A 25,327-nucleotide genomic window follows, 5' to 3' on the forward strand; every position below is an offset into this window, starting at 1 on the left:
TATATATATATATATATATATATATATATATATATATATATATATATATATATATATATATATATAGGCTGTGTGTGTTTACATTTGCATTTGTGAATATAACTGGTGAACATAATACAACAAACTGTGCCTCAAAATCGCTAATTCAATGCCAAGAAGTCCAAATAGCAGCAGAGAAAGAATAAATAAACAACATAAACCTAAAGAAACATCAAATACATTTGAAGAAGGTCAACTGTGCAGCAGCCACAAGTTGCGACTCTACTAAACAAGTCTGGCCCACTGATTTATACATCATGTGATACGTGTCGGCCAATCAGTGCTCGAGCTCACATCCCGGAAATGGTGCCCATTTGATGTCCTACATTCCTCTCCAGGTCTCAATCACATTTCTGTTCGCTGTCCTTGCAGAATAATAATGTGTAACGATGGTGTTGACGGTACGTCGGACTGTGTCTAATGCTATTAGACACCTAGAAGCTCGTCGGCTCTAATAAAGCGATGTTTTTACGGAGGAACAATTTGATAATAAAAGAAAAAAACAATGAGGCCTAATAGGAGAGATGAAGAACAAGTGTCAAGCTGAGGAATTCAATACACAACAGGTGAGCTGGAAAGATGCTGCATTGCACGACAGACAGTAAATGTGAGGTTTTATCAAGCATGTCGCGTGCATACAGCACGTCAGGTTGTATTTACGCAGCCCAGCGGAATCTTTGACACGACAGTCACGGGATTCGTTGGCTGGTAACGTTAGTACAAATTACATGTTTGACTGTCACATTAAAAGTTGATTAGTTTGTTTGTGGTACATTTGTCGCTGCCACACCTCTTTTTTTAAATCACAGTAGCAACTATTGCCATGACAACCCCTCCCTGGCTACATCCGTTTCTATAGCAACCACCCTGGATCACCTAGCTAGAGCGGTTGCTATGGCAACAGACGTTTGATTTGTTCTCGGTTGGGATATGCTGGATATTAAGAAATACAGTAAAATCGCAGCCATACAGACAATGACTTGAATACATCTTTAAAAGTGTGTAAATGTAACTGAAAATTATCATTATAAATCAGAAATTCTTGGGGAAAAAACATGTTGACAAATGTAATCTGGCGTAATGTTGTTATTTGTTATTTATTAAGTGAAGCAGTTATGTTTTAAAATATTAATATTTGAAAAGAAAAACTAACATAACTAACTTATTTTCAGTGTAATACTTAAACTTTTTTTTAAACTTAACGTTTTGTTCGTCAAATGGAGTTACGCTAAGAAAACTTCTTTATATTTGTTCGGAAAATTCATATTTTATATATTCTTTTAAAACAAAATTATTGTAAAAATATAAGTAGCCTACAATTAAATAATTTTATGGAATTAAAATTAAAGTTGTTTAAAAAATCATAAAAAAATTGGTGCCATACAGAAAATGAATTTTTTAAATATCTTTGAACATTTTGATATTTTGTGAAGAACTGAAGTGAACTAAAGTGAACAATATCTAGGAGGTATAAATGTAACTGAAATAAAATAATCTCATTACAAAGACAAAATTCGACGAAATTAGCTGATCATAATATCATTATTTGTTAAGCAGGGAAGCCGTATTGTTTTAAAAAATATTAATATTTGAAAAGCTTTAAAAACATCTTTATTTTTGTTCTCAAACATTCATAATATTTATAGAAAGTTATGCAAAGTGCAATGAAATTATTTTATAAATAGTTTTTTCTCTTAACATTTCCAGGCATGTCCTCCCAAATGCAAGCGTTTTCCTCTCCCTCCGTGTCCTCCAGTGGCCTGTCCCGCTCCAAGAAGCTGAAGGTGGAAAACCATGTATGGAACGTGAGTAGCCAATCAGGTGAGAGCAGCTACTACCAGCACAGCCCGAACCAGACGAATGGCTCTTCCCCCTCCACATCTGGATTCAACTCCAATTACAACTCCTCCAACCTGGTCTTTCCTCCTCCTGGAGGCTCGCGGGAACAGACAGTGGTACGGGCCGCAGACAGCACTGGCAGCGTCCCGGAGCCTTCATCCTCCTCGTCATCGTCGTCCACATCCAGTCGGCGTGGAAAAGATGAGGGCTCCACCTCTCTGACGTGCGAGGGCTATCAGAAACAGGGCAGTCTGAAGCGGAAGAGCGAGGAGGTGGACAGCAGTGACAGTGTGCAGATTTTGGAGGAGCTCTCGGCTCCTGTGCTCCCCAACCGTGTGGCCGGAGGTGGAGGCAATGCCACGGCTCAGTCCATCGCTCACTCCACGTCCACCACCAAGAGCAGCAACTCTCACAGTGAGGGCGACTACCAGCTGGTGCAACACGAGATCCTCTGCTCCGTCTCCAACAGCTACGAGGTGCTGGAGTTCCTCGGACGGGGAACATTCGGACAGGTCGCGAAATGCTGGAAGCGTGGGACTAATGAGATCGTGGCCATTAAGATTCTCAAGAATCATCCCTCATATGCCCGCCAGGGTCAAATAGAGGTGAGCAGCTAACCTGAATCAAAACCTTTCCCAAATTATTGTATTTTATTGAATAAAATGCTGCAAATTATTGAAGCTCCTTTGTTCCTCAGAGTAAAGGTGAAAAGTGTAAAACCAGAAATAAATAACCTGTTGCAATTGTGAGAGATAAAGGCTTAAACTAGTCCCAGACTAAAATGCATGTCTGAGCTGTTTTAACTGAAAGCAATTTGCACTGACACATCTTAAAAAATGCCAGTGCCATTGTTTTTTGTCTCAAGATGCACACCACAGGGCTCCAGACTGCGCCTAAAACGGTCGCATTTGCGACTAAAAATATTCATTTGCGAGTGATATTTTTGCAGAGATCGCCACTGGCGACCATACAAATTTACATATCATGATAATAGAATTTGCATGTTATGTGCGTGTTCTGTGAAGAGTAGCCTATCACATCATTTGTTGTGTTGACATAGTAAAATGAGACACTACACGTGAAAGTTTCACTGTGATAGAGCGCCAAATGTGATTGTGAACAGGTAAAGCGAGACTCCTCTTTCCGCGCTATAAAAAAAATGTCAAAACGAAAAATATCGGACTTTTTCAAACAACGGTGATGACACACCTGCTTCTAAAAAAGCAGGCTCCAGCAGCTGTGCCAGCACACCCGTGAGAGAGGACAGAGACACAGAGGATCTTTCCATGTCAGTCAATGCGCACCGTGTTGATGGCGAAAGACATTTCAAAACTGGCTAAGGTATGATCGCAAGTCACAGAAAATGTTTTGTGACTTTTGTTCAAGAGTGGGTAAAGAAATAGCGGGGGAAACGGACTTCATTACAGGAACCAACCATTTCAAAAAAGAGACTGTGAGAAAACACACCGATAGTAACTAGCATAAAAATGCTCGTGATCACGTTATCGCGAAGAGTGCTCCACAGACTACACCATTAGCACGTGCAGTTTCTCGTGCATGCGAACTGCGTGACGAAAAAGAATGGACAGAGCTAAAAATGAAGTTTAACGCAGCCTATATGATAGCATGTGAAGAGCTGCCATTCACTAAATTCACCTCTCAGATTTTGCTTATTGAAGAAAAACCCTTTCTGCAAAAAAGAAGAGGCGGCGGCCAAACTACACTCAGTGGCTTACGTCAACCATTTACAGTATCATTGTATTATGGAGAGTGATGGAGATGCAACATTGTTCCCATTAATGTTAATGTTATTCTTGTATTTAGCCCTCAGGTTTTCAATACTCATTGGTGGTCAAATGTGACCATACACCTTAACTATTTTTAAATTAAATAAATGTTCTATATTTTAGTTTAATAATATTTATTGAATAGTTTGAGGAGATCTTTTGGTACTAAATAGGCCTATTATTTGTGCAATAATTATGGTCCATTAATGACCATTTAATGAATTAAAATATTTTTCTTCTAATATTTTTCTTATTTATATTACAATTAGTGTAGTAATTAAGGTTAAAATAGAGAATTCCAATGCAAAGAGGCAAATTAGAGTCATTTTGTGGCTGGAAAAATAATACATTTCATTTGAAATGCCATGGTTTACCCACTATAAGTGCCTGTATGGCTCTTTAATAAATATACATGTATCTAGTTGCTCAAAAAAGTATTGCAGATCATAACTGCTTACTTATTTTTAAGTTTTGCATTTGAATACATATTTAGTCATGATCAAACACTAGATTTCTTTAAATGTGAAATTTTAAAACGTTAATAACTTACATCCTAATATTTTTTAATGATACTTATATAAGCACACACAAGTGAATATTAATGAATGCGAGCAAATATAATTTAGCTCAAGAAAAGTTTAAAATAGTGCTGAAAAGGCAAACTTATTTTTCCCTATATGTACAGTAGACTATATGAATTGATACTGAATCAAGATCGAAATCGATATTTGTGCCAATCACCAACCCCCAAATTCCAACCCCGCCCCCGCCACCACAAATTGGTTTCTAATCTGTGGGAAACACTGTATATAGTTCATAAGTTGGAAAAGACATTCAGTTCCCAAGTGAACTTCAGTTCCAACATTGACAAGATGAAAATGCTGAAACTGTAAAAAGAGGGGAGACAACAGGATGATTAAAAGTAAGTGATCTAAAAAATGTATGTTCATTGTAATGTGGCTCTTTAAAAAATTATTTGCCGCCTGGTTTTTTACCCTATAGGAGCCAATGGCTCCTTAATAAATTTTTTTGTCTGGAGCCCTGCACCAGTCATGTTTTTTTCTAAGGCACATTTGTAAAAGCTTCTTAAATTCCCTAATTGAGCTCATTCCTCTAAGCCCTGTCTGTGAAACCAGGCCATAAGGTTGCAATATAAAGTGGAGAAATAGTTACCATCGCAATATCAAGAATTAGTCGCAATTGTGAGATGTACAGATGCAGTTGCGAGAAACAGTAGCAATTGTGAGATATACAGTCGCAGTTACGAAAAATAGTCAAAATTGTAGGATATACAGTCGCAATATCAAGAAAGTTGCAATATCAAAAATGTTAAGATATACAGTGTTGTGAACTTCAGTTGTTTCTTGAAGAAGAGACCAGGAGACGTCGGATCAAGACAGAAGTGATTCTTTTAATGAGAACTCTCTGTGCTGCAGGTCGTCCGAAAACAGTCTTATTTAACAGTATACCTGATAGGTTATATACATTCCAAAGGGGGAGGGATTTACATTGAGGTTGAACAAAGCATGTTAATTAAATATACAGGTTTTGGGAAAACCTGCCCAGACAGAGTATCACCAATACTCTTAATCAGCATAACTATTCAAACGCATAGAGGCAACGACGGTGAGAGTCTGAAAACAGGTCCGGCAGAAATCTCCTGCTGGAAACTCAAAGATCTTCCTTTGTACCTCAAATGCTCACTGTAAAACAGGCCCAGCAGGAGATTTCCTGCTGGAAAAACCCCAGAATTATTATCTATATTAAATTTGTAAATACAATGTACTTTCTTAAATTTGTAATTCAACAACAGTATAGCAGTTGTGAGAGAGGCTCAGTTATGAGAAATAGCAGTTGTGAGATATATAGACACAGTTACGAGAAATAACAGTTGTGACATATATAGACACAGTTACGAGAAATAACAGTTGTGAGATATATAGGCGCAGTTATGAGACATTGCAGTTGTGAGATGTATAGGCTCAGTTACGAGAAATAGCAGTTGTGAGATATATAGGCTCAGTTACGAGAAATAGCAGTTGTGAGATATATAGGCTCAGTTACGAGAAATAGCAGTTGTGAGATATATAGGCGCAGTTACGAGAAATAACAGTTGTGAGATATATAGGCACAGTTACGAGAAATAACAGTTGTGAAATATATAGGCACAGTTACGAGAAACAACAGTTGTAAGATATATAGGCGCAGTTACGAGAAATAGCAGCTGTGAGATATATAGGCTCAGTTACGAGAAATAGCAGTTGTGAGATATAGGCACAGTTACGAGAAATAAATAGCAGTTGTAAGATATATAGGCGCAGTTACGAGAAATAGCAGCTGTAAGATATATAGGCACAGTTACGAGAAATAACAGTAGTAAGATATATAGGCGCGTTTACGAGAAATAGCAGCTGTGAGATATATAGGCGCAGTTACGAGCAGGTGTAAGATATATAGGCTCAGTTACGAGAAATAAATAGCAGTTGTACGATATGTCGGCGCATTTGCGAGAAATAGTAGCATTTGTAAGATCTACAGTCGCAATATTAAGAAATGGTCGCAATTGTAAGATATATTCGCAATATCAAGAAATAGTAGCAGTCGTTAGATATACAGGTGCAGTTTTGAGATAAATTACCAAATGTGAGATAATAAATTACCAGTAGTAGCAATGAATCATCAATCATGTGCTTGATGTTAATTAGCTTGAATATAATGTTTCATTTGAACTCAATCCTGTCTTTTTAAAGGTGAGCATCCTGAGCCGTCTTAGCACAGAGAATGCAGACGAGTTCAACTTTGTGCGCTCTTACGAGTGCTTCCAGCACAAGAACCACACGTGTCTGGTGTTTGAGATGCTGGAGCAGAACCTCTATGACTTCCTCAAGCACAGCAAGTTCAGCCCGCTGCTCCTCAAATGCATCCGGCCGGTCCTGCAGCAGGTTGCCACGGCGCTGATGAAGCTCAAGAGTTTGGGTCTCATCCACGCTGATCTGAAGCCTGAGAACATCATGCTTGTCGACCCCATCAGACAGCCCTACAGAGTCAAAGTCATCGACTTCGGGTCAGCCAGTCACGTCTCGAAGGCGGTGTGCTCCACCTACCTGCAGTCTAGATACTACCGGTAAGGGATATTTGATGCCAAAAGGAACTGACCGTTGAAGTTGAAGTACATTTGTGCATTTAGAAGTCCAGGTTTTGTGGACTATAATCATATAATTCAATCATGTGATGGAACCAAATGCATTTGCCAGAAATTTTGCCAAAAAACTCTTTTTAGGGTTTTATACAGTTTTACATGCTTCCAAAGTCAGTCATTATAAATCATTTTAAAATAGCATCATTATTATGCATAAATAGCTGTACATTTCTCATATTGATGGCAGGCTACCAATATTGACCTCTAGATCTCTATTGTTCTCAATCATTGCTAATACTGTCTAATGGTCAGCTGATATATTTTAAAAAAAAATCCTGATGGCCATAATTCTGATCAGGGTTCCCACGCTTCTTGAAAGTACTTGAATTGCAGACACATGGATTCAAGGCCTGGAAAGTACTTGAAAACAAATATAGGTCCTTGAAAGTGCTTGAATTAAATTTGAAATAAATTTTGTTTAGAATGGTGTTATTTCAAAAATTGTCCTACAGTATATGTGCTATCAAAGACAGAAAGAAACGTTGCTTATGTTCGGGGGGTGGAAATAACTTGAACCGATGGAGAGCAGTACATACACTTGCTGAAAATGAAAAGTTGGCTAGCCTAGGAACTATACTCTCATTCCTACATAATAATCAATGAACTTTGCTGCCGTACCATGGGTGCAGCGGAGCAATGATATTACACAGCGCCTGAAAATAGGCTAACTTCTGTCTACATAACCAACGTGACAACCTGCTTGCACAGAGAGAATGCTTGGGACTATTTTCAGGCGCTGTGCGTAATATCATTGAGCCGCTGCACTCATGGTACGGCACAAAGTTCCTTGATCATTACGCAGGAATGAGAGAATAGTTCCTAGCCATATCGGTCTAGAAAATCACAACTTTTCATTTTCCATCGGTCTTGGTACACGATGTGACTATACACATCACAACATGTAAATGGGAAAATGTTGGTGTTATTTTGTCACTTATTGAGCAGTAGGCTTAGCCTGGAGCCGTTTACCTCCAGTCTTTGTGCTAAGCTAGGCTAGCTGGAGCCGTTTACCTCCAGTCTTTGTGCTAAGCTAGGCTAGCGGTGGGTGCGTCAGACAGAGTTATGGCACGCACGGAGATGAGAATGGTGTGTATGGACTAATCTAACTCTGGGGAATACGGTGAATAAGCTAAAGTCCCAAAAAGTCGGCGTGTTCCTTTAAGTAGGTCTTTTGTGATGCTACATATTCTGGGTTATGAATCTGATAGGTGCTTGAAATAAAATGAATGGTGCTTGAAAAAGTCCTTGAAAGTCCTTGAATCTGGTGTTCATGAAAGAGTGGGAACCCTGTCTGATATATGAAATATAATATAATTTATAGATAACATAGCTAAAATTACATATATGTAGTAGGGCTGCACGATTATGACAGAAAACATAATTGTCGATTATTCCCCTGAAATTATAATTGCGATTTTTTTAATTACGATTACCATAATTTACATTGAATGATGTTTTGAGTAGCTTTATATCATTGTTTGAAGCAACTGGATGCCATATTTTTATATGAGAATAAAAAAGCTGAACACACTCTTCCTGAAAAACTTTTATTGCTTTTCTGTAGCATCAAACCTCAAATGTCAACTATAGATTGGTTTGGTTTCTTCCTTAAATAAGGAAAAAGTTAAAATATGCATGCTATTATAATGTTATACTAAAACTAAAATTAAAACCATGGAAAAGCCTCTGATAACCCGAAGAAAGAAACAAAAACACAGAATAATGTATGTAGACTTTTTTGTAATTAGCCCTTCACTAAGCCCCGCCCTCCTTAGTTACTGTTGCTACGCCTGACAAGCTTTCGCACCTGGCACGTGTATTACAGGATGTATGCGCCGGTGTCAGACATTCCAAAGGAGATCATTTGTAATTTTTGGCGAATTGGGGAAATATCTGAGAGAGCAAGACAAAAGAGACTCCAGTATGCATTCGAGGGATATATCCACAACATAATATGCAACCGATTAGAGAATAATTTCATCAAAATTGAAGCTAAAGCCCATAGGTCCCAGCGCAAGCGGCAGCTGTCTCATACGCTGACCATTCAAATGGGAAACGCACAAATTTAGGAACAGCTATGTTCATGCACCGTAGGGTAAGTGAAATGAGAAAATAATCTAATAATTATAAATCAAGCAGCTTATCTATAAATCTTGTGGAATAATCACAAGACATTAGCCTATATTCATTTGAAATTCACACAAATATTTACTTAAAACAATGAATTGAATGGAAATTACACAAATTGAACATTTGGAGGGTAATCAGAGGATAATCATAAAATGGCTAAATAGCAATATTCTGTCAATATCAAAGATCTATATTATAATCTGTCTATCACTTACTATCCTTCATCCATAAAGAATTTGTTGCAACATCATATGTGTCGTTCTACCTGCCCATCTTCCCCCCAATCTGCCAATGAAATTAAACTAATTTCTTGTTAGTTTATTATCATTTATTATGAATTTGTCTGTTTTGCGGTGCAGAGCTCCTGAGATCATTCTGGGCCTTCCATTCTGTGAGGCCATTGACATGTGGTCATTGGGTTGTGTCATTGCTGAACTGTTTCTGGGCTGGCCTTTGTATCCGGGAGCTTCAGAATATGATCAGGTCAGTAATAAGGTTTTGTTGCTTGAATGTAATCAGTTCTGTGCAAAATCAATTAGTTTTGTTCCAAATTTAATTGAGAATGCTATTAGTAGATTTAGGAAGTGATACAAGGGGGCGCTAACACTTTTGCTGAAGAGTCAAGCTAATGCCAGTAAACGCACAACGGCCAATAACTGGCAAATGTATTAGGCTTTGTTCAGACTAAAGGTGAATGTTGGCCAAATCCGAAATTTTTTTTTTTCAATGCAATATTTGCAATCTGGTTTTGTCATGACAGTGTGAACAGCACAAACCACACGGAATCTGATTTTTTAAATTCTGATTTGAGCCACTTCCATATGTGGTCCTTAATCTGATCCAGGTCAGACGTTTTGTAATGCGACCTCAGTCTGAAGAGTCATATCGGAATTCATGTGACTTTACGTCACTCTAGACTAGAGCAACATTCGTCACAATTCTGAAAATCGGATCTGAGCAATAAATTGAAATTTGAGCACTAAGGCTCGCAGTCTGCTGAACGTAGACTGACGATGCATTCACATCGCCAGCGTTAACGCTTCTCATTTACTTTGAATGGGTGACGTCATGCATTGCCAAACTGAATTGTGGGTTTCATTGCGTCGCATCACTGGCGTTGCTTGCGGCAGAAGTTGAAAAATGTTCAACTTTTCACATGCCAACACAGGCGTCGGCCAATCAGATCGCCTATGTTAATACTAGGGGTGATCTGACGATTTTGTGTGTTTGATCATGTGTCTTTCATGCGTAGTGACGCATTTGAAAAACAATGTGTGTTTGATCATGTGTTTTTATGTGTAGTGACGCAAAAAAATTTTTTTTACGTTTTTATTTATTTTCATTCTTTTTATAACTGTTTGAAATCTTTCTTCTTTTTTTTTCTTTCTTTTTTTTGGTTAAGGCTGTCTGGGTGGTAGAGGTTGAGAGAAGGGAGATCGATCTTGTTAGCCCTGGAGTTAGGCCAGGAAGATTTGTCTGCAAGGGTACTGTTTAAACACACAGTTACCTGACAAATATTTTTAAACCGAAATCCCTCCGGCGCGAGGACGATCTGCTCTAATGAATAGATCCATATAGCCCTGGTGGTTCCAGGAAGATTTGTCTGCAAGGGTACTGTTTAAACGCACAGTTACCTGACAAATATTTTTCTGAATTGCTCACAACAATGTATTGTGTATGTATTGGCAGTATCAAGTCCCGTACTTGCTCTGCAGCAGCAGCGTAGCAGACCTATTCTGCCAAGACCAGATATATCAACATTGTCATATCCATGCCAAACACTCTAAGAGTTGTCATGACAGAAATAACAATGATGGACTAGTTATCTGTCTCTGCATACACTACTTTGTTTACAATGTGTCCATCTAAAGAATGGGTGTATAATCTACATTGAATGTATATGCCTGGTTTTCTACAGATTCGCTACATTTCCCAGACTCAAGGTTTACCAGCTGAGTATCTCCTGAGCGCCGGCACTAAAACCAGCCGTTTCTTCCACAGGAGCCCAGACTCCAGCTTCCCTCTCTGGAGACTCAAGGCATGTCCCCCTTAAAGCACTGCTGTGTATTTTATTTTCTAAGACATCAGCGGTCAATACGTGATTGAGCGCTTTCCTCACTGATGTGTTTCTGTTTTTAGACTCCGGCAGAGCACGAGGCAGAGTTTGGGATAAAGTCCAAAGAGGCTCGGAAATACATTTTCAACTGCCTTGATGACATGATGCAGGTAGTGCTGTGCTAATGTGCGTAATAATCAGATACAAATGTGTACACTCAGCCTGAGGACGTCGCTCCGACATGTAGCGTGGTTGAAAAATAGAAAAGTTTTTTTTTTATTGTAAAAATATTTCACAATATTACTGTATTTACTGTATTTTAGATCAGATAAATGCAGCCTTGGTGAGACTTCTTTCAAAACACATTGGTTAGCCAATCATAAAAGAGGTTGTAAATATTCCTTATGACACTTGGTGTTTTTGCTTTTGTTTTGTTTTTTGAATATTAAAACTTATATTATTGCCAGGTTTTAAAATAGTTCTTTCTCACACTCCAGGTCAACATGACTAACCTGGAAGGCACGGACATCTTAGCGGAGAAGGCTGATCGGAGGGAGTTCATTGACCTGCTAAAGAAAATGCTAACACTAGACGCAGACAAGAGGATCACGCCCACTAAGACCCTCAACCATCCGTTCGTGACAATGGCTCACCTACTTCACTTCCCACACAGCTCACAGTAAGCCCTGCCGATGAGTTAATTATCTACATATAATGTATATAGAATAGCCTCATCTCTGACTGTACTCTTCTGAGGACACTAACCTCAGTGCCGCCCTCTCTTGTTGTGCAGTGTGAAGTCCTGCTTCCAAAACATGGAGATCTGCAAGCGCAGGTGTACAGCTTTTGACAATAACAAGAACCTGTTTGCCAGCCACAACACCCCCAGCGCAGCCGCCAACCTCACTGTCACCTTCAGCAGTCAACTCAATCAGCACAGTCAGGTGCGTGCTTCTGCAAAGATACATTATATGAAACTTAATTCGTTTGCAATGCAGTTGGATTCAGTATGTTGCTTGTAGTGGAAAAAAATAAGAATATAATAATGCAACTGAATATCACTGGTAATGTCGAGCTACTTTAGTGTGTATGTGTTAAAGCCATAGTTCACCTAAAATTACAGTTCTGTCATCATTTACTCACCCTCGTGACGTTCCAAACCCATATGTCGTTTTTTTTCCATGAAAGACAAGAATGATTTTTGATGTAGCTCTTTTAAAGGGTTAATTCACCCAAAAATGAAATTTCTGTCATTAATTATTCACCTTCATATCGTTCCAAACCCGTAAGACCTTCGTTCATCTTCTGAACACAAATTACGATATTTTAGATGCAATCGGAGAGCTCTCTGACCCCACATAGACTGCAACGTCATTGCAACTTTCAAGGCCCAGAAAGGTAGGAAAGAGTTTGTTAAAATCGTCCATGTGACTCCAGTGCTTTATTTTATGAACCGACGAGAATACATTTTGTGCGCAAAAAAAATTACTAAAATAACGACTTTATTCAACAATCTCTTCTCTTCCCTGACACTCTCTTAAGCTTTGTTTCTACTCGACGCGTCCGCAAGAGCGCGAGGGTGCGCGCGGCAAAAATGACGTCAATGCTGAGTGGGCGGTCGTGCGCGTTGGGTGCGCGAGACCCCATTTCGTCTGGCGGTGTGCAGATAATTTTTTTGTAACAGCGCGCGCGACTCCGTATCTGAAGATGAACGAGTTCTAGGCGAACCTAGCCGAGCATGATGTCTCATCACACCGGCACCCAGTTTGCACATACAAATTAGGTACTTACATTTACAAAATGAGTCTACAAAAGCAGAAATAAGCCCTTTTAAATAAAGATCCATGTTTAATAAAAAAAAATTTAACGAAACTAAATGAAAACGTTTAGTGAAATTAGGAAATATTTAAGAAATCGTTAATTTAGTTGTATACATGTGTGCATATATTTTGTTCTCATGTCACAAGTAATAATATCAAGGTTTACTGAGTTTTACACAATCCTTTTGTAGTGTGGTTGTTGGTGAAGCGTACTAAAATAAATATCATCACCTGTGTACATTAACCCACTTCTTCTCTACGCTTTTTCCTGATGGTTTATAGAACAATTACTCCGAGTCGCCCTCTGTCCGTTTCAAACAATAGCACAACGGCGAGCGCGTCAAGTATAAACGCCTCGTCCGTTTGGGGAGGAGCGTGCGCAGTCAGCGGAGGCTCGCGCTGCGGAGCCAGGCCAAAGTATAAACAAGGCTTTTGGGCTATACACACAGTGCAGCGCTTCTGGGTTCTACGGCAGAATGCCGGCTGACTATTGGCTGAGCACCATATGCATGCGTTGTGGTGCAGAGTCCTGCACGGGATATTGCTGAAACGGGTGAAAAAATCCTAACTGTGTCGGATACGGGTGCGGGTCGGGTCGGACAAGGAAGAAACACGGGTCTAAACACGGGTTTAAAACGGTCACGTGCAAACGAATATACCGTAAATCCTCTAATATAGGCCCGGGCCTTTATTTTACTCAAGCGCATCGCGGTCCAGGCCTTTATTGGAAGGAGGCCAGAATTAGAGGCAGGCCTCAATTTCTATTTGAGCAAATCAAACTACCAGTAGAATGACTAAAAATGAGATTTTGCGTCTATTTCAACCTATAAAATACTAGGTTCATTTATTGAAAACGTACAGTTACCATAACATTATGGTATGCATACAGAACATTAACAACAAATACCGGAAATTCAGGCTAAATTCCAGTGTAGAAATATGGTAACAAAAACTTAGCAAACATAGGCTACCGGAAGTGCATTGTAAACACTTAACCATACACGGTGATAATTAGGTTATTGATTCATAACAAAGGCAACAGACACCTTACCGCTCCAAACCAAACGAGACAGGAATGGTTAAAAAAAAATCCTCCAATTCTGTTTAATCCTCGTCCTCCTCAGTTTCCTCCTCCTTTTCATCTCTCCCTGTAAACTCCTCATCACTCGCGCCAGCCTCTACAACAAGTTAATTATTGTACAGCTCCTCTTCGTCCTCCTCATGTTCCGCTGCGCGTCTGTTCTCATCCTCGCGCCGTAAACGTTAGCCTACCGGACGCGGTGACTGAAGTCTCACGTGCGAGTCAAGAGTGAGGTGATTGACATGACCAGTACCCTGTGGTACTTGCATGTTACTATCACAAGCATAATGTTGAGGCCTGCCCAGAAAAACGTTGGTTCTAATAATAGCCCCGGCCGCTATTAGAGACCGGCTTTTATTTACCTTCGGTGACAGCGAGACCGGCCAATGTTGGAGACCCGGCCGCTAATGGAATACAGGCCAATATTAGAGGATTTACGGTATATAAAAATAAATGCATGTATATTGTAGATGTGTTCCTAAAAAATATATGCATATTTTTAGGAACATATCTACAAAAATATGCCATGCCTGTATTTCAAGTTGATAAAATAATTTCAAATCCATATCAGTTTATTTATGCCCGCGCGGCGCGCGCCCTCCCAGGAGAATCACAACCGTGCCCGCGCGATCTGCCTGCACTGCAGTCGTCGAGATGGATCCTGAGGTGTTGAAGAAAAAACGTATTGGATAGCCGCAAATGTGGAACTTCATCGCTGAGGAAGCATGCAGATAACTGTGATAACAAGCCAAGCACAAGCAGGTCTATCGAACAGTATTTTTCAAAAGGGGACAGAACTGAAGGTGCCCCGTAGAGATGATAAGGACACATAACCATGTAATTCATGATGTAGCCTTTTGACAGCATCGGCTGAAGTTGTCCTTGTGTTAATGGTCGTGTAATAACTTCTGTATGCTGGCAATAAACACTTTTGTAAGTGTGTCTATAATGTGTTATGCTAAACTGATTTTATTTCAGGTGCGGGTCGGGTCGGGTGCAGATTTTAATTAGTGCTGCTGTCGGAAAACGGGTCGGATGCGGTTTTAAGCACTGCGGGTAGATGTGGGTGCGGATTTACAAAATCGGACCCGTGCAGGACTCTGTTGTGGTGCTTACGTGAATCGTTTAGGAGATAGGCACAGGAAAGAAGAGATTGTTAAAGTTGTCATGAACTGGCTTTTAAATTTTTTTTATACTGTTGTCTGAGGTCAACTTATGACGTTTGCGCGGTTTTTACATTCAAAAAACATCATAATGAATAAGTAGGGCTGTCAAAAGATTAATCGCGATTAATCGAATCCAAAATAAAAGTTTGTGTTTACATAATATATGTGTGTGTACTTTGTTAATTATTATTTATATATAAATACACACACAAGCATGTATATATTTAAGAAAAATATATTATTTTTATATATAAAACATTTATATTTATATATATTATAGATTATATAAATGTATATACAGTATATACATGAATGTGTGTGTATTTATATATAAATAATAATTAACAGAGTTCACACACATATATTATGTAAACACAAACTTTTATTTTGGATGCGATTAATCGTGATTAATCTTTTGACAGCCCTATGAATAAGTAATAGGCTATTTTCTGCCCTGGTTTTGAGCCTCTCTCATGGAACGCTCCGTTTTTATAGGCGTGCCGCACTGAAAACTTGGAAGGAAACGGCCACTGTTATGATTGGATAAGTTTTGCATATTATAATGAGCTTCTGTTCCCCCGTGAGTACACGTCAGGAATTGTTTTGAAAGCGTGTGGGAAAACGGCAACCGGAATGATGATTTGCCCACAGGGCTCGCAAAATGTCTTTATCAAACAAACACAATGATTTATCTCTCATCCACCCGCAATTAATTGCAATGTTATTTTTTATTACTTGACCCGTCCGATCGGTGGATATAACCGGGAACTGTGCATCACTAACACACACACATATGCACAAGCCTCACTGCAGAGTCAGACAAATCAAATCAAAACTTCCGCGATTGTATTTTTCCTTCGAATATCAAGTCAAGAGAGTGAACAACGCACATCAAGAAAGGAACGTTATTTCACTATTTAAGATGTATCACCGGCCTGCCGACGGGCTGTTTTGGTAGCCCGTTTGGAAAACACTAGCCCTAAGCCCGAATCTGATCACGAATCGTAGCACAATGAACCAACAACACCTCAAATAAAGAATTCTCCAGCCTGTGACAGCGTGCTAAGGTATGTTCAGTTAGACACGTACACATAATCAATAGATATCAAACGATCTGTAACAATGCAATACTATCACATATAAAACAATTTTTTTTTATTTACTCACATTAGTGTGTTGCTTCATTCATATAATCTCATCCTGTCTGCAAATCCAGTCTCTTGTTTACAAACGAATCTGTGGTGAAATGAAGGAACAAACATTGGGCCTGGTGTCAATAAAAGCTTTTCTTTCACTAACAAGGAAGTTTTCAGCTCCATTTTTGTTAGTTTTTTGTGCACGAAAACTATTCTCGTTGCTTCAAAACATTTAAGGTTGAATCACTGGAGTCACATGGACTATTTTAGCAATCTCTTTCCTACCTTTCTGGGCCTTGAAATTTGCAATGATGTTGCAGTTAATGGAGGGGTCAGAGAGCTCTCCGATTTCATCAAAAATATCTTAATTGGTGTTCTGAAGACGAACGAAGGTCTTATGGGTTTGGAACGACATGAGGGTGAAAAATTAATGACAGGAATTTCATTATGGGGTGAACTATCCCTTTAAATCTCCAAGAATGACATAAAACAGTTCGTATGACTCGTGCAAGTCTTCTGAATTGATTTGATTGCTGTTAATTTGTGAACCGTTGCAGCCGAATCAGTGAGTTGAGAATCTTAGAACCGACTGAAGCGAACATTGAAAAGAGCAAAAGATTCCTTCACAAATCAGACTGGAGCTCAAGTTCAGCTCAATGACTCAATGATTCAGTTCTTGAGTTAGCAGATCAAAGAAAATAACGTTGAACATTTTTTAAATCTTTTTTAATAGATCTTAGTTTTCTTTCATTTCAGTCATTTTTGTATTTCAATTTATTTATTTAAATTAGTTGCCAAACCAAACATTTTTACATCTAATATATATATATATATATATATATATATATATATATATATATATATATATATATATATATATATATATATATATATATATATATATATATATATATATATATATATATATATATATATATATATATATATATATATATATATATATATATATATATATATATATATATATATATATATTAGTTTTAGTTAATAATGACAACACTGGAATATCGTGCACAAGCCATATGAACTACCTTATATGGGGTTGGTTTTGTCAATTTTTTGGAGTTTGGCAGACGTGGTCACTATGAATGGTCTGCATAAAGAGGTTTGGATCAACATATGGGCGAGTAAACAATGTCAAAACTGTCATTTTAGGTAAACTATAGCTTTAGCTTTAAAGTGTAGTATGCATGCTATATGCAAGGTCTTCAGTGCTATTTCTGTTCTGTTAAGAATCTCCCTCTCTTTCCGTAACTGCCAGATGGCCTCTACGGGGGGCCAGTCCCTGTCTCTTAGCAGCAACGTTCCTTTACTGAACTACCAGCCTGGTCTGTACCAGCAGGCCACTATAAATATACCAGGCTTGGCTCAGCAGAGTGTGCCATTGCAGGCTCGCCCTACTCAGCTGTGTGCCCAGACTGAGCCCTTCCAGCAAACCCTCATTGTGTGCCCTCCTACCATCCAGGGTGAGCCTGTACCCTATCCCGTTTACCCAACCCTACTACAGCTTTGTCCAAACCCACTTCTCCCTACATCCTACCCTCCTTTCCTTTAGACTCGTGTTGCTTCCAAATGCATTTGAACTGAATCACTTGTGTTTAATTCACCAGGACTGCAGACCTCAAATAAACACACTGGATATCCAGTGAGAATGGACAACTCAGTACCCATAGTGCCCCAGAACCAATCCACCCAGCCCCTACACATTCAGCCCAGCATGCTCACACAGGTAGGCATCATGTTTGTGTGTTATCTGGAAGTGTTTCTCCTCTTTCACTGTTTCATATGATCCTTGTTTCTCTGTTCTTGTGATTCCCTCCCTTTTAGCACATAGGCATTAATGATTAAGTGTTTGGTTTAATCAATTAATTCCTTTTTTTAATTTGCAGTAAGAACAGTGAAGACTAAAATATGATTAAACCAGGATCAATTCATGTGCACGCTGCATTTTCTCCACATCAAATGTTCTGTTATCAAATCTGTTGTAGTTGCAGTTTCTGTTCATATTAACTACTGTTCAAAAGTTTGTGGTTGGTAAGATTTTTTAATTTTTGAAAGAATTCTCTTATGGTCACTTATTTGATCGGAAAATACTGTAAAACTGTTGTTTTTTTGTTGTTTTTTTTTTCAATTTTAAAATATATGAAAATGTCAAAAAGCTGAAATTTCAGCATCATTGCTTCATCGTCACATGATCCTTCAGAAATCATTCTAATATGCTAATCAGGCCAAAAGAACACAATTAGTTTGAAAAAGAAATCTTTTGTATCATTATAAATATCTTTACTGTCATTTTTGATCAATTTAACGTGTCCTTGCTGAATAAATGTATCAATTTCTTGAACAAAATCCTACTGCAGTGATCCTCAAATCCAGCCCTGGATGGCCACGGTCCTAGTTTAGTTTCAACTCTGATCAAACTCACCTACCTGTAATTTTCTAGTAACTCTGAAATCAGCCCCTATACCCTTAAATAGGGCACTATTTGAGGGGAAGGCCGTTTGTAGTGGTGTCCAAAACCATAGTGGACATTATCAAGTGCACCTTTTCCATTCCATGATGCAACGCTCAACGGCTAGAGAATTCCCATAATGCACTGTGAGGGTCATGTCCGAATGAATAACGGCACCTGACCAGAAGATGGCCCCCATAGCTTAATCATCCATTTTCCATTTTAACTGATTATTAAATGGTTTAATTACGAATTAAACGTGCTAGTTTCCATGAAAGGTCAGTTTTCATTACTACTGGAGCTGCCAGTTTGCTGTTTCAAATGATTATTAAACGGCAAGCTCAAACTATGCAAAAGCGGCATCCCTTCCAGCGCACTCAGTGTCCGAATTCACTCACTCGTTTTCATTCACTCCTTCAGGTGGACTATACTAGTGGAGTAATGTAGGGAATAGTAAATGAGGGTGTAGGGGGCCGATTTCGAACACAGTAATTGAAGAGCTTGCTCAGGTGTCTTTGATTAGGGTTGGAGCTAACCTCTAAAGGGACGTGCTGGATTTGAGGAACCCTGTCCTACTGACCCCAAACATTTGAACTGTAGTGTATTTTCAGTGAGCTTGAAAGAAAACTGAGATTTCCCCCCAAACAGTCGGTAGGTTGTTTCAAGTCGACTAGTGATTCGACTAGTCATTTTCTCAATATTACAATGATGATGGTAGTGGAAAGTTTTTGGGCGAGTTACTTTCTCCGTCAGCTCATTCGGCGTGTTTTAACCGTACCACCCTTTCCTCCATCCTCAGTTCCTCCACACATCCCTCTATCCCTTCCCCAACCAGAGCAGCAGCAGCACGCCGCTAGCGGTGGCCTCCCTGCGCCTTCCAGTGGCGGGAATGACGCCGCTGGCTTTGGGCTCTCGCCGTCTGGAGCAGAGTGCCACCATGCTGGTAAACCTGCGCACTGCCATGTGACACGTCTGTTTCCTCTTCTTTCTGACCCTTGTTCTTTTACATTCTTTGCCTTGCTGCATGTTGCATTTTTAGGCCAAACTTCTGAATTGAATGAGATAAGACAGCATACCAAACAATAATTGCAAGAAAGCCTATTTTCATTAAGTGGTCATGGGCTGCACACCGTATTATGCGACCATCAATCAGTTTAGTGTAATTCACAACAAATGACTCTTATAAACTGGTTCTTTTAATGAATCAATCAAAAAGACTCATAAGCTGAACAGTAGCCACTTTGAATCAGCTGCATGAAATCTTCACTAAATGACTAAATGGTTCCTGAATCATAACTCATTAAACTGCAAGTTATCATTACTTTCAGTGATGTCTAAACTTAATTTAGTATCAGTGCTGACTAGTTGCTAATATGACAACTACCCCCAACTTGTAGATGCATATTTGCAGTTTTTTTAAATAAATGCTATTTTAATAATAATAATATTTTTATAAATTATATTTTTTATTCAATAGTAATAATAGTTTTATATATATATCATGTTTTTTTTTTATATATACAAAATATTGTATTGAATTAGTGCTGTCAAATCAAATTACTTTAGTAAACAAGGCGGTATATTTGTACTTGTATGTAAATGCATCTACTCCAGTAGGGCCCACCCACATTTTTTTTGCTTCCGACGCCCATGTATAGAATCATTCAGATGTGCATTTGCGTACATGCACAGACTATGATTGTGATCTAAATTGTTATAGGTAGCTAATGTAAATTCACTGCACATGTTGTTCTGTGATGTTGTGAAGGCAGTTGAGCTGCACGCTTAATCGTTAAAAGAGTGCAATCTCGATTCAAACACCCATGTGAATGATTCGACTGTGTGAAAGGTATGAAACAGCTTCATATTATCACAGAAGATCTGGGATAAAAGTTTATAGTGTGGATATAAGCACTGTATACGGTAGAGATCAAAATAGAGCAAATCCCCTTTTGGAAGTAACATGGCTCTTCAAATAACCATTGTGAATTACACCATCAGGTGCGACAAGTGACTGTTAAAAAATATATTTGCCACCGAATCATTCATTCAAGAGATTCATTCAAAAACGCCGATTCATGAATTATTTATGAGTGAGTCATTGAATCATTCATTCCAGCCCATTTTTTTAAAAATAATTCATTCAAATATTTTAAATAGACTGCAGCAATAATCATTTTGTCAGAGCCTCTAGTAAACCTCTAGTTTAGTTGTCTAATCAGAATAGTGGGAGAATTGTGATCTCAGTTTGAAACCAAAACCATCCAGAATCGTGCAGCTCTTAAAGGATTAGTTCACTTCAAAATGAAAATGTCCTGAAATTTTACTCACCCCCATCTCATCCAAGATGTTCATGTCTTTCTTTCTTCAGTCGAGAAGAAATTAGGTTTTTGAGGAAAACATTCCAGGATTTTTTCTCCATATAATGGACTTCAATGGTAACCAAAATGTTGAAGGTCCAAATCAATGCAGTATCAAAGGAAGGGCTTCAAAGGCTCTGCACGATCCCAGACGAGGAATAGGGTCTTATCTAGCCAAACCATCGGCCATTTTCAAAATAAAATAAAAAATGAATATTCTTTTGAACCTCAATTGCTCACCTTGTGCTGCTCTGAGATGGCCACGGATTGCGTAATAACACCGGAAAGGTCACGCTAGACGTAGGCGGAAGTACAGCCCCAAGCGAACGTGCGAGGACTAATACAAACACCCTTTATCAAAAACACTCCATCTTCACCTTATAAATCGTCCGACATCGATGTTTTACCTTTTTTATTTTTGCTAAAGGCGTTTGTATTAGTCTTCGCACAAGTGCTTTGTAAACACAGAGTAGCGCAAGGGGCGGTACTTCTGCCTACGTCTACCGTGACCTTTCCAGCGTGATTACGCAATCCGTGGTGTGTCGCAAATTAATATAAAGTACAGGGAGTGCAGAATTATTAGGCACGTTGATTTTCTGATCATATTTTTTTTCCAGGCACATTTGACCAATTCCAAACCACAGTAATCCTAATAACTACTATTGATTTAGTATTTAATAATGTATAAGTGATATATAATTGTTCATGAAGGCTGGAAATGAAAATCACCTTATATTCAGGTGTGCAGAATTATTAGGCATGTTTTCTTTTACAGATAAATTGAGCCAAAAAAGAGATTTAACTCAGACTGAAAAGTCAAAAAGTATTAAATGCCCATGAGAAGGATGCAATACTAATGCAATACTAGACATTGCAGTTAAGGTGTGACCATTGGACAGTGAAATGCTCGTTGGGTCAGCAGGATCTGACAAAAACAGGTGGTGAAGAAAAGACACCTGTTAACCGCAAAAGAATTAAGAATTAAGGTGAAGAATTAAGGGTGAAACCATCAGGAACCCTTTAGTCTCCAGCGCCACCATTTTCCAGAGCTGCAACCTACCTGGAGTCTCCAGAAGTGCAAGGTGTCAGGATCTCAGAGACTTCAGTTAGGTAAAGAATCCTAAAAAATGACCCCCACTAGATAAGAATCACAAGCTGAAGTGTTGTAAAATACATGAAGAAGGTTTTATAGGCTTTATGGACAGATAGGTTGAGAGTGACTCTTGAAGGACCAGCACCACATCCTCTAGTTCCACAGTTTGAAGAATTCATCTTCCAGAATCTGGCAGTACGTTTTGGGAGTTCATTTTAGTCCATCCTGAAGTCCGTTTTGCAGAGATGGACTAAAAATGAACTCCCAAACGTACTGCCAGATTCTGGAAGATGAATTCTTCAAACTGTGGTACTAGAGGATGTGGTGCTGGTCCTTCAAGAGTCACTCTCAACCTATCTGTCCATAAAGCCTATAAAAAAACCGTCTTCATGTATTTTACAACACTTCAGCTTATGATTCTTATCTAGTGGGGGTCATTTTTTAGGATTCTTTACCTAACTGAAGTCTCTGAGATCCTGACACCTTGCACTTCTGGAGACTCCAGGTAGGTTGCAGCTTTGGAAAATGGTGGCGCTGGAGACTAAAGGGTTCCTGATGGTTTCACCCTTAATTCTTCACCTTAATTCTTCATTCTTTTGCAGTTAACAGGTGTCTTTTCTTCACCACCTGTTTTTGTCAGATCCTGCTGACCCAACGAGCATTTCACTGTCCAATGGTCATGCCTTAACTGCAATGTCTAGTATTGCATTAGTATTGCATCCTTCTCATGGGCATTTAATACTTTTTGACTTTTCAGTCTGAGTTAAATCTCTTTTTTGGCTCAATTTATCTGTAAAAGAAAACATGCCTAATAATTCTGCACACCTGAATATAAGGTGTTTTTCATTTCCAGCCTTCATGAACAATTATATATCACTTATACATTATTAAATACTAAATCAATAGTAGTTATTAGGATTACTGTGGTTTGGAATTGGTCAAATGTGCATGGAAAAAAAATATGATCAGAAAATCAACGTGCCTAATAATTCTGCACTCCCTGTATATTAATTAAACTTTTTTTTTTTTTTTTTAATGACCGATGGTTTTGCTAGATAAAACGCTTTGAAACTGCATTGATTTGGACCTTCAACATTTTGGTTGCCATGGAAGTCTATGATGTGGAGAAAAATCTTGAAATGTTTTCCTCAAAAAACTTAATTTCTTTTCGACTGAAGAAAGAAAGACATGAACATCTTGGATGATATGGGGGTGAGTAAAATATCAGGACATTTTCATTTTGAAGTGAACTAATCCTTTAAAGGCATTTATGAATGGAAAATATTAAAAGAACTGATGTGATTTGCTATTTGCCCCTCATTTCTTTAGGAGGTTTTTGGTGTAAAGTGGCTGTTTTAGTTTTGTTCTCTTCTTTCTTCACCTATCAGTCATGATTTAACAAGGCGGTTTTCTTTTGGATTGGAGCTGCATCTCTTCTGGGCCCCAGGGCTCTATCCAGTGAAGCATGGCTGCTTGACTCTCTCCAATCCAAGTGATTTCTCTTTCCACAGACCCACTCCTGTGGCAACAAATTTCTCCCCATTGACTCATTCTCCTTTTTCTTCCACTGCTAACCAGTCACTTCCTCTCTATGCAGATCAATGGACTGGCAACCGTAACTCGTCTCTTTGGTTGCTTTGGTGATCACTTGAATTCAATTCCCTGCTAAATTGTTATCGTTTTCTTTCGTATCTTGCATTCATTCTTCTCTTTATAAAAGGCTGATCTGTTCAAACTCTCTTTTTGACTCCCATTCACGATTATTCAAGCAACATAATTGAGATGAAATTGATATTGACTTTATTACCGTGTTTTGTGTTTTAATGAAGTTCTGCATGATTTGAAGAGCTTGCGGGACAGGATCCGCTTTTCACGTATGACAGGAAGAGATCAAACAAAGACAGACTGAGCGACTCTATGGTGCTCATTATGCATCTGTCAATCAAAGTGCATCAATGTCTTAAGGCATGTTTGCTCCAAGAGTAAATATTCATCGCAAATAGAGCCAAAAGGAGGGAAATTAAAAGCAATTGTTCACGAAAATAGGAATTGTGTAATGCATATTTATACTATACCCACCAACTTCTATTGTCATAATTCAGTTTATTGAATGACAGTTCATCTGCTTTGTACATTAAAGCTTATGATGGGGGTGTGAACAGGCCTTGTTTCTCCATATTAATAGAGTTACTAAAAAAAGGAAGTAGTTTTGTGTTTGTTTATTTGTCTTGTATGTGTGTGTTTAGCAGGGATGGCCAGCAGGCACACAGCAGATCCTCATTCCCTCTTCATGGCAGCAGATGTCAGGCATGGCCATGCACAATCCCAACCAGCCTGTGCTGTCCGATTCACCCATGGGCTCTCTGTTCTCAGACAACACCACCCAACAGAACAGTAGCTGGAGGTCAGAACTGCCCCCACGGCAGCAGTTTACACTTGCAGCTTTACACATCAGGTTTTGTTGCAAACCTGGATTCAATCAACCATCAAGTTTTGCGTTGCGTGACTTACTGTGGCGTTGCACTCGAGTCCGAATGCATCTGGGGTTCGCTTTACTGGTGAATCTCACAAAGCCTGTCAAAATATGTCTGTCATATTTCACCTGGGGTTATTTTTATTACTAAAACTAAAACCCACAAAAAACATTTTCGTTACTTGGAATAAAATAAATGTTTGCTGAAAATAAATAAAAAATAAACTTAAACTAGCTAATTGCAGAGGAAACATTTTCATTTAGTTTCAACTTGATGTGCTAAAAACACTGAAACTAATTTAATTGATAAAAATGCAGCAAAATTATCTGAAATTAACATGAAAACAGAAAAAATATATACAGAAAATCTAATTCTAAAAATTAAAAACTAATAGTATCTAATTGATGCTAAAATAACACTGATTTCACCTCAAAATCAAAAATAATAATACAAACAAAAAAAAACAAAAACAAAAAAATATATATATATATAAGCCTAATTTTTCTATAATAATAAATCAAATATATTATTATTTTGTCGTTGTTGTTGTTATTATTATTATTATTAGTGTTAGTGTTAAGTTTTTTTATATTATTTGATTTACAGGTAAGTAACTTTACCTGTGATTTTGTTGCTGCTGATTGTAATGTAGGCCGACAGGCCTCTGCAGTGAA

At 38.4% G+C, this 25,327-nt stretch overlaps 1 protein-coding gene across 1 annotated transcript in view; it reads left to right on the top strand.

The window, feature by feature from the left end:
* The first annotated feature begins 331 nt into the window (after positions 1-331).
* hipk1a (homeodomain interacting protein kinase 1a) overlaps positions 332-25,327 on the top strand; it is a 31,262-nt gene continuing 6,266 nt past the window's right edge. Inside the window, exons 1-12 of the mRNA XM_079802087.1 lie at positions 332-605; positions 1,747-2,483; positions 6,416-6,789; positions 9,354-9,477; positions 10,913-11,032; positions 11,134-11,220; positions 11,548-11,729; positions 11,844-11,994; positions 17,536-17,740; positions 17,885-18,003; positions 19,526-19,669; positions 24,426-24,583. Of these exons, the coding sequence (XP_079658213.1) occupies positions 1,749-2,483; positions 6,416-6,789; positions 9,354-9,477; positions 10,913-11,032; positions 11,134-11,220; positions 11,548-11,729; positions 11,844-11,994; positions 17,536-17,740; positions 17,885-18,003; positions 19,526-19,669; positions 24,426-24,583 (2,399 nt within the window). The 5' untranslated portion in view covers positions 332-605; positions 1,747-1,748. The remainder of the gene's footprint in view (positions 606-1,746; positions 2,484-6,415; positions 6,790-9,353; positions 9,478-10,912; positions 11,033-11,133; positions 11,221-11,547; positions 11,730-11,843; positions 11,995-17,535; positions 17,741-17,884; positions 18,004-19,525; positions 19,670-24,425; positions 24,584-25,327) is intronic.

This window comes from Gobio gobio, assembly GCF_949357685.1.
Source record: "Gobio gobio genome assembly, chromosome: 21".
NCBI lineage: Eukaryota > Metazoa > Chordata > Actinopteri > Cypriniformes > Gobionidae > Gobio > Gobio gobio.